Source organism: Vanessa cardui, chromosome 13 (assembly GCF_905220365.1).
Source record: "Vanessa cardui chromosome 13, ilVanCard2.1, whole genome shotgun sequence".
NCBI classification, from domain to species: Eukaryota; Metazoa; Arthropoda; class Insecta; order Lepidoptera; family Nymphalidae; genus Vanessa; species Vanessa cardui.
In genome coordinates this window covers 5,313,925-5,330,853 of record NC_061135.1, presented here as the reverse complement: position 1 = coordinate 5,330,853, position 16,929 = coordinate 5,313,925, and the positions used below count along the sequence as shown (strand labels likewise).

The 16,929-nt window shown below is 33.1% G+C and overlaps 1 protein-coding gene across 4 annotated transcripts in view; it reads left to right on the top strand.

Moving 5' to 3' along the window:
- The first annotated feature begins 1,538 nt into the window (after nucleotides 1-1,538).
- Nucleotides 1,539-16,929, top strand: part of LOC124534603 (protein unc-13 homolog A) — a 62,890-nt gene continuing 47,499 nt past the window's right edge. The window contains exons 1-8 of one of the 4 annotated variants that reach the window (XM_047110535.1): nucleotides 1,539-6,673; nucleotides 8,734-8,777; nucleotides 10,159-10,249; nucleotides 10,906-10,914; nucleotides 11,625-11,699; nucleotides 12,105-12,324; nucleotides 15,094-15,214; nucleotides 16,062-16,168. In XM_047110535.1, coding sequence (XP_046966491.1) covers nucleotides 2,138-6,673; nucleotides 8,734-8,777; nucleotides 10,159-10,249; nucleotides 10,906-10,914; nucleotides 11,625-11,699; nucleotides 12,105-12,324; nucleotides 15,094-15,214; nucleotides 16,062-16,168 — 5,203 coding nt within the window. In that variant the 5' untranslated portion in view covers nucleotides 1,539-2,137. Of the gene's footprint in view, nucleotides 6,674-8,733; nucleotides 8,778-10,158; nucleotides 10,250-10,905; nucleotides 10,915-11,624; nucleotides 11,700-12,104; nucleotides 12,325-15,081; nucleotides 15,215-16,061; nucleotides 16,169-16,312; nucleotides 16,420-16,929 lie in introns of all 4 variants that reach the window. The other 3 variants (XM_047110534.1, XM_047110537.1, XM_047110536.1) reach the window with 3 other exon arrangements.

Below are 16,929 nucleotides of genomic sequence, written 5' to 3'. Positions count from 1 at the left end.
ACCTAATTTCTCAACTTGCTTTTCAGTTCAATTATTTTTACCGTAGCAGACTTTCATGGCGTCTATTTTAGTTTAAAGTTTTGTACAATTGGAACTTATATTCATTGATTTCAAATAAGTGAAACACACTCTTTACCTTAACAAGATTATGAATGCATATTTATATTAACACTTTAGAATGATGAAAATAATAAATTAATTAAAAAAAAAAAGTACTTCGATATACATATTGGGGAATAAGACTGTAAAAAGGTTTATTGAAATGTTACACAATATTTTAAAATTAACGAATTCTTAGGGCGTCCTAGTTGATACTATGGTCAGAATCAATGCTGCATTGAGTTCCCATTTGGTTATCAATATTAATATTTAATCTTGAGTTAGATGTTCAAGGGGCTGGTGAGTGGCATTACATATAATGTTTATTTACCATGCTGACTTTATTAGGTAATATCAGAATTTTTTTTCTTATCATATCCTATACGTATGGATCACATCCAAACACATGGCCACGATAAACTATATTAAAAGCGTCAATATAATTAATTACATTATTATTTAATTAATTACATTATTTCTTTGTATATTCCCTGTGAAGTAGACTACAAATCTAATTAGTGTTGAGTAAAAGTTCTAGTGGGTTTTGGCCAATCTCCACCCATTTCAATCGGAGATTGCTATTCTAGAAACTTTATATCTTAGTTCATTGCCACTAATTTAGTTTGGTGTCGTGAGACGCAAGACAATTACTAAGGGATCACTTTGCATCGGTCGTAAAAGACCTTTAAATTGAGTCATCGACTAACTTGACTTAATGCGTCCCTATAAGACGAGTTATGTATATCAATAATTAAAACAAAAACTTTGGAATATTTCAATCCATCATTTAACAGCTGGAGTCTATTTAATTATGCAATTCATAATTAAATTAATAAAACATTACATAGTAACGACGATATCATATATGGAGTAATTACTTATAATGAATAATTTTAACTAAGTATCAATTAAGTTCTAAAACTTCCTGTCGCAAAACTTGTCGTATTCTCGTTATGAGTTGTGTGTGTTGATGTTTGATTATTGGAGTCATATTCGAGATTTGTCAATATAGATACAAATATCACGTTTGATATATTATTATTATTATTTATATAAATAATTGCAGTAAAATTTGAATTTGATACTATAATTTGATGTTTAAATCATTCTATTCAAATTAATAATTCGCAATTCGTTTTGTTTGTAGAGGTATCAGTTTCATCCGGTTTAGTACAATTTATCATAAATATAGGATGGAATGGATATGGGTACATCTGTTTGAGTTTGATAGATTCTGATATCGTTTGATCGATTGATATAAAATTTGACATATTTGAAAATTTTTCTCTAGCCACAAGATGACACGGTTTTTACAGCTTATATAATGTCTAATGGATAGTCATGACAATAATACCTTTGAAACAAAATATTTACGAATTTAGTAAATAGTAAATGTTATTACAATTTTCCTTATGCTCCATACTAAGCGAAGCGGTGGTTGAACCTGGTTACCCAACTAATTCATATCCCGTCCCCTCCTTAACCAGGTAACGCCTTCCACCTCTGAGATTTATATGCTCATGTGGAATCTTAGTCGAACCGCTTAGCTGCCTCGTTTAGAAACACGTCAACTCTTAAAACTAACATTATAAATAAATTATTTTTAATAACTCGAAATATAGCTAATGAGAATAGTTTTGATATTTGACTAAAATAATATAGTTTACATGTTTCAATGAGGTTTATATCACTCCTTCTACTGGCTTGTGCATAAATTCGTTTATGAACAAACCAGTGTTAACTAGCAGCGGCACTTATACCCATTTCTGTCTCTTTCAGAAAAGTGTTTTACAGTTTTCAATATTAAATATTATATTTTTGATGAAAGATAAATTAATTTAATTCCGTCTAAGTACAAAGTATACATAAAGTGTTGAAACGTTTTAATAGTTATAAAAGTGAACTAAAGCAAACAATGTGTGTTAAAAATTAAAAGTGATAAAATGATCTTAAAAAGAACTGACCGTTACAAGGAACTGTTTTATGTGAAAAGTGTTAAAAGTAAAACGATATGGGATGAGTCATAGTGAGAGATGTTATGTCCAACCCACTGTCCATACAGAAGATGATGCACGAGATTCACGACAATGCTGGAGCAGGTGCAAGCGACGTGATGGAGGAAAACGAGGGCGGTGGGAGTGGGGATGCCGAGGTCGATATGGACGATTTCGGCTCCCTCTCACTACCCCCCGATCTTCCTCCATATTCAGGCGATTATATTATCAGTGACTACATGGAACGTCTTGGAACACGTCTCAACATCTTGGAAACCGAACTAAAATATGCGTGGCGAGCTCTTGACCTACTTAGTCAAGAGTACGTAAGGATGTGGGATCGATTAGAGAGGCTGGAGTCATTACTTGCTGATCAACAGGGTGTAATATCGACTCTTCTTGATTTTTACGCGTGTCGCACTGTCACATCCAGAGATCCTATGTCCAGGTTAGAGGTAATCAGAGAAATATTAGGGAACGGTACGGTGGAGGATGGTATAGAAGAAGGCTTAGACATAGGAAGGAGTGCTGTACTACTTGACTCTCAAGAAGAAACGATGGAATCCAATGAGGCCTTTTATAGAAGCTTAAATCAGGCTTATAGAGAAGATTTGGTGTGTGATGAAAATTCAAGACCACCTTCACAATTGGATATGATCTGGGAAGCACCAGAAGAAGCTGATGTAGAAATCATACCCACTACATCAAGACAAGTTTATAGTGCCAGTGATTATAAAAATTACTGTGGATTACAAGGTGGACCCGGTATAAGTGAAAGAGATATGGTACATCTCTCTACCTTAAGTACAATAGATCAAATTACAGTAGATAAATTACATGAATTAGATAGGTTGACAACCCAATTACATAAAGATTCGAGAGAGTTAAAAGACTTGAAAACTAGACTTCTTAGTCCGGAAATAAAGAAGACAGCAAAGCACGATAGAGATATTGAAGCTAAAACATTGGTAGAAGATGGGAATATCATAAACGAGCAGTTAAAAAATATGTATAGTGGTGGTGATAACTGGGGTATTAATGACATGATGAAAAGTTTCGATGATTTTATTTTAACAATACCTAAAGAAAATAATATGAGAGACAAGTCACCATCGAGGTTGTCTCTTTCCGAACATTCAGGAACGGATAGGGCTTTAGATTATTTGCCACCTACTTTATCTCCTCGAAGAAAATATGTACATGAAAGAACAACAACAGAACCATATACGACCGTAACTGGTCGTTTAGCATATAGTTCAGCGGTAGCTAATGCTGAAATAGCAGCAAAATCTTCAAAATCACCTAGTGCAATATCAAGAGAAAGATTCGATTATACACAGTATCAAGGAACCGATGCAACGAGACAAAATTATTTTTCTACGAAAAGTACAACTCAAACATTGAATGAAATATACAAAACAAGTGCCGAACAACACTCTCCGGTATCTGTTCATGAAATGTATTCTGTACCAGCAGATAACATTATCGAGATAAACTTCGAGGGAAATAGATTACGAAAATCTCCCAGTCCTCCACCCCCAGCACCTCCTAATGGAACACAACTATTTTCGTCAATCGATAATAACAATGAACTGTTATCAGCGCACTCATCAATGTTAACAACAACAATACCAACAGAAGGTATGCGTTTGAGCCCTCGATCACCTAAATCTCCTAAGACTTCTCCTAAACATGTAAAAAGAGATAGTACAAATATAGTAGCTGCAAAATCTGATTCCGGACTTTCTTCAATGAGCGGCTGGTCTAGTTTGGAAAAAAGCCCTGGTTCCCCCAAAACGGGTAAAATTGGTCATTCTGTACATGAAAGTCATAAGACTAGAATTTCTTCCCCACAGTCAGTTCAAAAAATGAATTTTGAATTAGATTCCAAGCCGTACTTAGAAACACTCGTGGATTCATACCAGTATGAAGACAAAAGTGCTCAAAGAGAATATAACTTACGAAAAAGTGACAGCTTTAAAGACACTACTATAGATTTAAATAGGTTACAGGAAAAAATGGATTCTAGTTTTATAAAAAGTGATATTCCATATTCAATAACGGATGAAAATACACTTAATAACATAGAATATTATTACCAAAATGAAGCTCCTTCAATATACTCGGTGGCCGGAAATAGGCAACCAATTTTTACTACAGTTTATAGTACGCCAAGAGGAATGCTTTCAGAAGATAGACATTTTTCCGAGTTATTAGATAGAAATGAAATTACGGAGCCGGTTCCTAAGCAAATAATTGACTCTTACCCGCCTGAACCTAGTTACCATGCCCAAACTGTTGTTATATCAGCTGCAAATGTAAATAAAAAATCTTTGACAAGAGCAAATACGGTAGGGCCAAACGATGTTCATTTGCATCAAAATGGATATAAAGCGCAGAATCATCGGGCTGGATACCCAACGGGAAATCTAACTGACGCATTGTCATATTATCCGACATCTACTCGATATGATTCTCCTAAACGTGTTTCTGTTGATGATCGGATTTCGTGGCAGAGTAATAGATCACCAACAAGTTCAATGGAAACATCTAGTCTAAAATCTCACTCATTGAATATAACAGAAAGGAAGCAATTTCAAAATCAATTACAACAAGAATATTTTAAGCAACAACAATATGACCAACGAAATGGCAATGTTATGAATGACGTGCCAGATGATTATGATAAACAAGCTTTGGATCATAATATAATGAGGAAAGAACAATATGTTGATTCGACAGGGATATTGGTTTCGGAATCAGGATATTTATCAATTTCATCTAACTTAAAAGGAAAAACACATGATAAACAATCAAAAAAACCAAAAAGAACGTCTTCTTTAAAATCTGCTATGTCTTCTATGAGCCATTGGCTGCCCGATTTACACTTACCAAAAAAGCATAGATCTCACTCTTTGCCTTCTGGAGTAGATACCGTAGAACAGACTCAACAAGAAAAATCTTTAAAAGAAAGAATACTGTCGGCTCAAAGACGAAAGAAAAAATATCATTTAGTTGCATCAATGTCCGGCTTGTTGCAGAAAGCTAGACGAAAACAACAGGCTAGCCACCAGTCACTGTCGGATCCCGAAACATCTGAAACGGAGTGGTCTGGCGGCCGTTCCAGTGCCCAGTCAGAAGATTCTGATAGTGTTTTTTCTGATTCAACCCACGAAGGGAACGTTTTTGCAAAAGTGCCACTAAAACCCAAGCAAAGAAAAGTAAATCATCAAGAAATAATCGAACAGCAACAAATGATTCAAGAGTTACAAAAGCAAGGGGCGGAGTTTCATGAAGGAGATAATGGTGAGAATATTATGGAAGAAACCGAAAAATTCCAAAGTGGAGTGTTGCCACGGGATAAAAGCGATGATATTGACTTTCATTTCGCTCGTGTCAGTCAAATGAATCAAGGTAATATAAACGATTTGGAAAAACTGGATATTGATACGGATATATCAAATATAGATCCTTTTGAGGAAGAATTAAAAGATGATAACAGTGGGCCTGCTTCTCTATTTGCAACTGTGGGTGATGTCAAAAAAGCTGCTGCTTCTTTAGATGAAGGAATAACTGAAAACAATAAACCATATAATGGGAGCTCCCAAGAATTCGCTGTCTCAAGAGCGTTGGGCAAATATCGATTACGCAAATCTTCGTCCGTTTCTGACGATCAAATATCTGATACTTCCCCACCTAAGACTGAATCAGTCATACCTGAAGAACCAAGTCATTCAGTGAATCAAAAGGTCAAGAAACCGTTGAAAACAAGTCCTCCGGAAATTATCAGCAGCTCAGCTCCTGAAGAATCAATGGTATTTTCAGAACGTAGTCCATCTATTCAAAGTGCTCGAGGTATTCAAAATAAGTTTCAACCAAGACAACAACAAAGTTTAGACATTCCCAATAAGCACGATGATGACGATAGTAAAAGTACTCATTCATGGAGAAGCGGTTCTCGTGTGTCTTCTAGACGCCAAAGTACAGAAGACAGCATAGATTCTGAAGATGAATGGTATTGCTATGAACTAAAAAAATTAGAAGAAATGGAACAGCAATCGCACCTAGAGGCGGAGAGACAGAAAACATTGGAAGAAGAACCTGAAATTGAGGAAGAATTATCAGAAGAACCAAATGAAAACTTAAAAGAAAAAATGTCGTTTGTATTAAGGGAATTAAAACTCAAAACAGCTACGATCAAAGTAAAGTGTGATGAAGAACCTGCTGAAGACACATGGAAGGATGTGACAACATTCCCAGTCATAGATGAAAAAGCTGACAGCGATGTAACGCCAGAAAGAGAATCAGATGATGATAAATCATATGCGGACTCGGGATCGGGTGAAACATCTGGACCCGATAGCCCAGTCCAAAGTGGTGATGAGTTCGACGAGGATTACGACATGCCACAACCTCGTCAAGACCCTATTCCAACTGAACCACCTCCGCAGCAAGATGCTCCAGTTGGCAGTAAATGGAAATTACTAAAAGCTCTAAAAGATCGTAAAGCCGAGGAGAAAGCAACGGAAACGCCTGTCGCAACTACACCGTCTACCGAAAAGGACAAAGTTAGCGCTGGTGTAAGTTATCTCATGCAAAAATTTCACGAAATTAGAGTTAAAAGCTAAGACATAAGCTCTTAAAGCGAATAAGGTAGTTGTTTCATACATATTATACGACAGCTTTCAAAAAATGTAATTAAGTTAGTTCTACAATATTTAGCAGAAAACGAAATAAATTGCTTAAATATTTATACACATATAGCAAACATAAATATAATGTGTTAACATAAATTAATATCAATACGTGTATATTTACGATACTATTGAATCTAGTAGTTGGAGATTTAAAATGTATTAATTAATACTAAACATTTTCCTTATCACATACGATATGATTTCAAGGCATTTGAAAAAATATAATTGAAAAGGTACTTAAAATTAAAGAACCAAATAAGCAAAGGTTGTGAATTTGATTTATTACTCGACAAATACAACGCAATTGATAGATAATGTTATACATTCTTTGAGTCTTAATATAGAAATAAAAATGCATTTACTATTTCAATAAGAATGTTCCTGCCAATATTGGTGTGTAATGATATTCAGGACGAATCTTCCGTTAATGTGAATTTAAATTTTGATTAATTATAAATGAATAATTTAGAGATTGTGCATAATTATTATGATATACATACTAAAATCTGCCATTATTACTTGATAATAAATATCTAGGCAATAACTAGGGTTTACCTCCGCAATCCGTACTAAAGACTTTCTATGATATACATTAATAATATTCTTACTAGAATTTTATAAAAGCTTTAGAAATATTCAACTTGAAAATGTTTTTACAATAACTCATTATTATACATTGCTTAAAGTGATTGTATAACTTAATTATAGAACTCTTTGTAACAGTATAAAGATAACTTAGTCAGTTTTAGATATAATTTAAATACTTGGTGTTTTTTAATATTTAGTGCTGAGCGCTAATTCACAGAGTAAATGAGAAAAATGCATACGTTCATTCATTTTTATTAATTGCATAACAAAAGTTCGTAAAGCATAAAGGTACAAAATTTTTCGCCGTCATATCACATCATATCATAAAGAGAAATTTTTCTTTTTATTATAATCGAAATCAGAAAATGTCATATATTGCTTCTATTGTTCACATATTATATTTACTCAATAATAATAATATTTTATAATTAATAAGCGCAAAACCTTATTTATGAATACATAAATGGAAATGCTTTAAATGTCTATACAATTTATATTTGTATACCATAAAATTTAGCATGAGAATTAAGAATGTTTGATTATTAAAGCTTGAAAGTGAAAAAAAAATACTTAGCATAAAGTGTGATCTTCATTTATATTACTTGTCAGTTAAAGATATAAATATAATTAGTTTTTATTGCTGAGGTATTAAAGTCCATTATCATACAACAAATTTTCATAAAAATCATGTAATGTAGCCTAGAATTAACATTACATAGGTCGTTCAATCATATAGTTATCGACACCTAAAAAACTTAGAGGGCACTAAATGTACTATCGTTATTATATCTAGTAAAAATTAGATGTTACCTGTATACATTATTATCAGGCCATGGATTTAAATGATTATTAAGAGCATTTGCAAATATTAAAGACGCTTTCGTTAGAAGCAATATTATTATGGGACGCTGTAACAGATCCCGCTTTAGCCTAATAAACGTATTAAAGAAACCTATTGCTTTTAAACGAACTTATTGGGAAATCTATTAACAAATAGGTAATTCAACAGCTAACACATCTCCATTATGACTATGATTAGTATTACTTTGTTGATAAGTTAATTAAGTATATTAATAGTTATTAATTCTCCATTTGCAATTGTGTGATTGTTTGTTTATGATAAAATGTTCATACAATTCATTTTCAAATGTTGACGAATAACTCAGAATTGATTTTCTAACGCTGAAGCGAAACGTTTACAAAACAATTGTTTTGTTATAAGAAATGTATGGAAATTATATCGTTATTAATATTGATATTACTGTGTTTTTTTTTATTTTGTTATCAATAAATGTTAGCTTTTTGTTTTGTTTTTATTTTTTTATTGTTAATTGTTATTTTTGTTTTAATTTTAGAATGGCACCGGCGGTTTCAACGAGCAAGGCGGCAGGGGAAATGGGTATGATTAGTTTTATTAACCCTTCGGGTGCCTGGTGGGTCTGACAGACCCGTCACTTCAAAAAATCAACGATAACTTTTAAATTTTTGGAGCAAACCCGCTGCACTCCTGAGTAGCTTCGCGATACAAACTAACGGCTATTTTGACTACTCTCCCGCTGTCCACAATGTACACCCATCCGAACAACACGTATTTTGTGTGCGCTCGGGTCTCAGGGACCCGACCAGGCACGCGGCGTAACTTTTAATCTTTTAGCTATTATTTTTGTTTTGGCTCTTTAATTCATATTGGGTGGTAAATTATTTGTGGAAAAAATATGAATACAGTTATAATGGCTGGGCGATTAATAAATGATGAAATTCGCCAAGCCTTAGAGATAAATTTTGAAGAAAATGAAGATGAGGATGGAATTTTTGATGAAAGTGAAAATGAGTCAGACACATGATTCTGATGATGACAAGGAAGAAGTAAAAGTCTATAACGAACCAAATAACAGTGATATCATATACACAACCAAATGAAAGTGATTTATATGTCCCAGCCATTATGTAATTTTGGTTACAGATCAATATATAAAGGTCTTGATTATTATTTCTGGATTCTCAACACTACTGGCATAAACGCAAAAGTTAGTAATATGTTAAACAATTCTGATACAATTACAACTAGAAGTAACTCTATAAAAAAATGGGCATGGTATTTACTGCTCCACATCAGACTAAACGACGTAATAGTTGAAAGAAACAAAATCTTACAAATACTTTACGTAAGAGAATCAGCTCTCATTTACGGGAACCCTCAGAGCCACCACCCAAAAGACATGATGCTGGCAGGAAAATGTGTTGTTATGTATGTCCTAGCCAAAAAGAACTCAAGTCTAAATACATCAGTGTCTCTTGCACAAGTCATATTTGCGAAAATTGTCACATAAATACTGATTAGTTATAAGCAATACCTTTGTTACTTTTAGATCAAAATATAATAGTTTGTAAGTTGATTAAATAGTGCCTTAAATTAATGTGAAGTCTGATTGTTGATCACAATTAAAAAGTTTAATATTGTTGATTTAAACATAAGTGTTTATTTTTATTACGTAAAATTAGAGTCTTTTTAATTTTTTTTAATGAGATTTAGTAGAAGAACTTTAGTTTCATTTTATTTTTAATTCATATAACTAAACAGCTCTAAAATAAATATAAACACATAATTTGGCGTTCTGACTAATGAAATAAATAAAAAACAAGCTTTTTGTTACCGGGTCCCACAGACCCACCAGGCACGCCATGTAAGTTTTACCCACCAGGCACCCGAAGGGTTAAAAAAAAAAAAACAAAAACAATTTTTGAAGACGCTCTAAACATTTTTTTTTTCGTTTTATTAGACATCCCGGGGATAATCCTTTCTATAGCAACATTGACAGTATGCCTGACATTCGTCCGAGAAGAAAATCCATTCCACTGGTATCGGAACTTGTAAGTAGCGTTTGTAAATGTTATGTGTCTAAAAATTCTAGTAAAGATCAAATGGAGCTATTATCTTTCTTTCTTTGGCCGGTTTCAATTGATCTTAACCTTACATGTTTCAAATGTTAAATGGGGTCAGCTGATTGCAAAAGGCAGATATTTGAAACTGGTCGTAAATGTTTACAGCTCGCACCGACGTACGCTTCCTGATGCTTAGTAACATTAGGCGCGTAATAAATGTTTTCTTCTCAACGGGGCGTTTCTATATAATAATTTCTTAAACAATTCACGTACAGATCCTCTAAAGATGTGACTGAATATCTTAAAATATATCTTATTTATCAATCTCGGATCTCTACGTGTGTTGGTTTAATTTGATGATTTTTGTTGAAGACTTTCGACGGTCTATACAAACCCTTCTATTTTCTTTGATGTATTACTTTATATCTGTGATTAATGTGACTCCCTTCTAATGCTACTTGTGTAGGTGGTCTTTACCTACGTATTTTTAGAGGGCCTTCCAACACCAAATAACCTGCAAGATATAGTGGATATAGGGGTCACCTGAAATTTATAATAGTGTAGCGGAACCATATATGCAAACGAAAATTCCTGATTAAAATTAATAATCTCATTGCATTTTACCCCTAACCGTGGACCCGCAGGTTCTCAAGGTATATCTCTCCCAATAACACTTTCTTCTATGCATGGAACTATTAAAATTTAATATAAATGCTTTTGATATGCAGTTTTTGTTAACAATTTTCTAGATAAACTGCTTTTGATTTTTAGTTTTTTCTTGAAGTAAGAAACTGTGATCGATATGATCGCCTCAAGCAATTGCATGGAACTGCTACCTGGCTAATGAGTTTTATTTCGTTGACTTTATCATTTAATAATGTTAATTGAATTGTTACAATTAATTATAGTTTTATTAACATGGATACAATTAACGCAGTGCACGAGCTTCATATTTTTTTGGTTTTTTAGTCAAATATTTTCTAATAGATAACAAGTTCAAACCCGTTCACGTCGGGTGTCGAAGATGCCATTTTTTTATTCTGCATAACTTTTATTTTAAAATTTGCACAAAATTATAAATTTTCAAATGCATCTGTGTCTACTTTGTTTCACGAAAAACCGTGAAAAATTAAACTTTGATTTTAGAACAATAGTTGAAAACTACATACAGGCTTAAAGAACAGCTTAAATAATATAGCATGAGTAGAAAAAATAAATCAGAATACGAAATCAAATACTAGAAATTCTTGAGACTATAAATTTCTTGTTATTCCATGTAGAACTAATATTTAACGAAATGTAATGTTTCGTTTGATTTCTATGATTATTTGGATGAATTTAAAGCAAATGTTGTACTATATAGACGATGGCTGCCACAAAGAGGAACGCAGGTTTGACATCAGCGGTTCATCGGGCTACTTTGAACGATGAAGAATTGGTAAGTTACAATATTCTGACTCAAGTATTCTGTATTTAGATAATCGAAACTCACCCTAAAATACGACTATAAAATGTCGAGTATATGATTCAAATTGATTATAAATAGGGAGCCAAAATTTTACGAGTGATGTAGGTACGAAGTGAAATTTTACAGAAACGCATTGAAGTTTTTGGGTGACCAACTTAATAACGCATAAGACTTCAGTACTTAATCCACTCAGAATGCTAGACTTAGCTGGTTATTAATTCTACAGTTGGTTTAATTTTGTAATCAGTAAATCTATTTTAAATTCGGACTCCTTATTAATAATACTTATTTGTTTACTTTCCATTATGTTATGGATGTAATAAAGTATAAAGTGATAATCATTATTATGGATTTAAACTTTGGAGTGTATTACAGAAAATGCACGTTTACAAGAAGACATTACAAGCGTTAATTTATCCAATATCGTCAACGACGCCACACAACTTCGTCCTATGGACAGCTACGTCACCGACATACTGCTACGAATGCGAAGGCTTACTGTGGGGTATCGCAAGACAAGGGGTCAGGTGTACAGAGTGCGGTGTGAAGTGTCACGAGAAATGCAAGGATTTGCTCAACGCTGATTGCCTTCAGAGTAAGTATTGGATTATAATTGTGGCTTAAACACTACATACTCTTGATAATTGGTTTTATTAATAATATATAACATACTCTGAGATACAATATCAAACAAATTGTCTTAATGGTTTTATTTTTTTATTCTTAATATATTTGTTTGATGATGTGACGTTATTTCGAACTTTAAATAGAACAGTGATGAATCAAAAACCAATTTTCAAATACATTGTGAATTTAATAAGACAATAAAAAATAGTTTTCGAGGAGAATAGCAATATCATATTTTAGATTGTAATTTATTATTGTCACAGTAAAACACATCATACACTAGAAAGTCAACACAGGAACATATTGAATGCGATTTACCTAATTGACGGCTACGTCCTCAATGCTAAGGTCGTTACATCATAAAGATATGTTCTACTTCGATGTTTCTACTTTTCTGGCAGCGGCAAAGCGCCGTTCTCCTTATTAAGTTGAAGTAGTGTCAAGATGTACTCGTAGCGGGTGACATCGTAGACAAGATCTTTGTTGCCGAACGAAGCCGAAGGCAAACGTTAATGTAAAAGATTTATAAATACTTTAATAGTCGTAATATTCTTATCAATAAATTTAGAATCATTCTATATAATACTAAGATTTATTTCCAAATTATAAGTAGTTCTAAATCGCTGAACAACTTGTCTCAGCGATTAAAACAAAAATTCTTAAACTCGTCATCATATATGACTAAATTTGTATTCTTTTAGAGGTATATTATAATATATCTCTTGACATAATTTTGACACGAAAGTGCATGAAGATAGAGCGGATGTTCAAAGAATATTCCGAACTCTTTTAAACTTAAGGAGCTTTTGAACAGCTCTTGACAGGTCATCTGACTTCTCGAGATCTTTGTCCTTAACGTTTGACATCAATTAAAATTTATGGTCAGTGAAATAATTTTAATTATATGTGCCATTTTAGTAGAACTAAAAGCAATTATGAAAAAAACTACAAATCAATTATTTTAAAGTGACCAAAACGCAATTCGCATTTTTGTCAATGATGTAACGATCATAAGTATAGTTTATTCCCTACATATTAGATTTAGCAATCTAGATGACATCTTAACATAAGGTAACATTAACATTTGTTGTGTGTCTTTGATTGGTTCAACATTAAAATTGTCGTCGTAGTCTAAATTATTACCATTAACAACAATGTTATGCATGGTTCAAATTCTTGCATGATCGTCGGTGGCTATTCGTGAATTAACGGCCTAGGATCAATCATACTATTCGGGCCGACAACATTTTCACATTATAAAACTTCTCGATCCTGATTCACGTGATTACAGGATACATGAATTACTATAATATTTTTTCCTATTGACGTTGTGTTTTAATTTTACTGTTTCCTTCTTTTATGTGTGACCTCATATAATAAAGCATGAAAACCTCCTGCAATAATATGGTCCTTTTTGCTTAATCGGAGTGCATGGCTATCGGTATAAATTTCAATACATTTTTCAAAATTCAGATTCGACTAACATTCGTCTAGAATCACTTTTGCACCATCATATAGGCGGGCAGTCGGTCTAGTATTATTCAACTGAATAGTTCTTCTCAAACTTTTACTAATTTGGAATACATAAAGTCGACTGCACGTCATCGTCATAATAGTTTACATTTCAAAAGCATTAATAGTAAATACATTTATCTATTTCAATTCATGAATAGAAATTAATTAATTGATTTTATTGTATAATATGTATTGTATTCATTTACTTTTTATTTAAGTACATTTTTATACATTCTAATTTTTTATAATATTCGTATTGTAAAATTTTATTATATTTAATAAAGATGATTGCTTGTTTTAATGTATGTAGATAGTTATTTTCATAAAATATTTAAGTTCTTAATAATATGTTTTTGAAATGTATACTATGATATTCACTTAGGTAGGGATACCGACCCTGTCTGTTCCTCACGGGTGCCCCGCCCAGCGCCGAAACTTGTCAAGAGCCCTTGAACAGTATTTTTTAATTTTCTTTATGTATTACTCAACATTCCACACTTATTTACACCGCTCGTTTTTTTTTTTTTTAAAAAAAGAGTTGCCTTCAAGCTTCGTGACACAAGCGCCCCAAATGATAAAAATCCAAATTGTGCCTGTTAGCAATGTGTGCACGCAGTCCAAATTTCTGTCCACTTCAATATTATATGTGGTCTTAGTTTCGTTTCTTACGTGTTTTTTATTTATAGACTTCCGCGTTTTATGTTTATTTTAATTATTAGTTCTATGTTATACTTATATATCTTCAGGATATTGCATATATTTATGCTGACATTCGTTAACAATGAGCACTGTGACAATATTTAAAATTGGATAAAAACAAAAATACATTTACAATTAAACGCAAGGGGATTACCACTCTTGATTATCTTAACGCTATTTTCGTCATTTTATTTTGTGAATTATTGATATTTATTTCGTCCATCTTTATTGATAATACACAAAAAAGTGATTAATGGTTAATTTGTAAATAGCTTTGGGATACTTTTTTATTGAAAGGCGCCGTGCTCAGGTTTGCTCCGGCTGGCGCCGCTCTAGGTCGTCGACTTGATTAGATCCAACGTTAATTAAATTATTATATGATTACGGTTCCAAGTTGGAATCTGATTAGGTTGTGTCCTATGAGTTGTCGTAGCAGGCCTGACTGCAGGGCGGGGAGCCCTCCCGGCGCAACCCGCAATATCCAAGAATGGTATTTGCATCGCCTGAGCAGTGTGTTTCGCAGGGGCCGCTGAAAAGTCTTCGAAACATGGCGCCGAAGATAAGGCTAATTCCATCATCACCGCCATGAAGGAACGAATGAAGCAACGAGAGAGAGATAAGCCAGAAATCTTTGAATTAATCAGGTACATCAAATTAGGTTAGGCTATTATTGTGGTTCGGAACATTAAGATGATAAATAGCGTTTATTAATGAGACTTTGGAAATCTTCGTCAATTTGTCTTAGTTTATTAATTATAACATTATTTAAATGATTATATATTTCTTTATTTAATTGCAGAAAAATACAGGTATTATGAATAAGTGCTTTAAATTAAACACATACATAACTGTTTCATTCTTTTTATAGTCACTGCATACACCAAATCATTCCAAAATGTGGATTCCATATTTAAATAAGAATGAAGTCAACAAATACTAATATACTTTGTACACATATGTTATGTTTTATTGAATATTAACCTTAAATGGAAAATTACAAATGTTTAAATAGGATCTTCAGGATCTTTTTATAAAAGGATATGTTACGGAGAATGGAAAACTTTGTATTTTACGTTTATATTTCTTATGATGGTATCTGTTTTTTTATTAATAAACAATTACATATAGTGTTTTCATAATACCCTTATACCATTATTATTAGTACTTCAGCCTTGCCAAACCGTGGTAATATAAAACCCAAAGGCCTGTTTCTATCATACCAAACATAATATCAATCTAAATCTGTTGCGTTACCGTAAATGATTATACTTTACCTAAGACACGACGCCAAAACATGTAACTAGCAGATTCCTAATATGATTTCCAAGATTACCGTATACTAAATTCAATATTACTGCTTTTTCGGATTTATTTCATGTTTATTTAAGCAAAGAAATACAACTGCAATATTATTTAGTGATTATCTAAATAGTTCGGGAACATGTAAACGCTATATAAAAGTAGTTTTTGACATCTGTGTATATGCAACAGACAGGTGTTCAGCATCGAACAAGAGGGGCATTCAGCACACATGAGCACCGTGAAGCAGTCCGTCCTAGATGGCACGTCGAAATGGAGCGCGAAGATCGCCATCACAGGTTCGATGATGTGTCGTGGCTAATCACTTTACTTTCAGATATTCCAGGTCTCCCGTCCAGTCGAACCGGTCAAGGACATCACAGAAACACAATACAAACACGACACTAAATTGTTTCGTGTCTTTCGTTTCATGTGGCGGCCAGGCGGACTTTTAACGTCGACCCCGACACTCACATAGACAGCCTCGAACAGGCTGAGCAAATCACTATTGAAGGGACTTCAAAATGGTCCTGCAAAATCGCCATCACAGGTTTGCAGTGGTCTTTTGCGGCTACAGACCGCGCGCTCGCAAATTTGATTCTATTAGAAATGACTTCGCCTAATTTCTCTATACCACTAATTTGATGTTTGCTCAAATTTAATAATACACAACACAAGTATATGACCACAGCAACAGATTATCAAAATTTTAGCAAATATCAAAACTCTCTCTGCAACCTTACTTAACCTACCTACTAACCCAGTCCATTCACGGTCGTTAGTGCACCGCCTCAACTCACTAATTCTCTTGACAAAATATAGCTTTGAACAACCATTAACACAAGGAAATTCCACGAATCTGACACAATGATATGTAATAATAGCAACAATAAAAACAATAATAATATTATGCACACACAAATTTTATGGTATTTCCTACACTCAAAATATTCACATTCAATTTGATCATGATTGCAAACCATAATTCGGCAACATATATTTAAATTGACACAGTTGCATGAATCACATGTTACTAATAATTTATTACTATTACTCACTT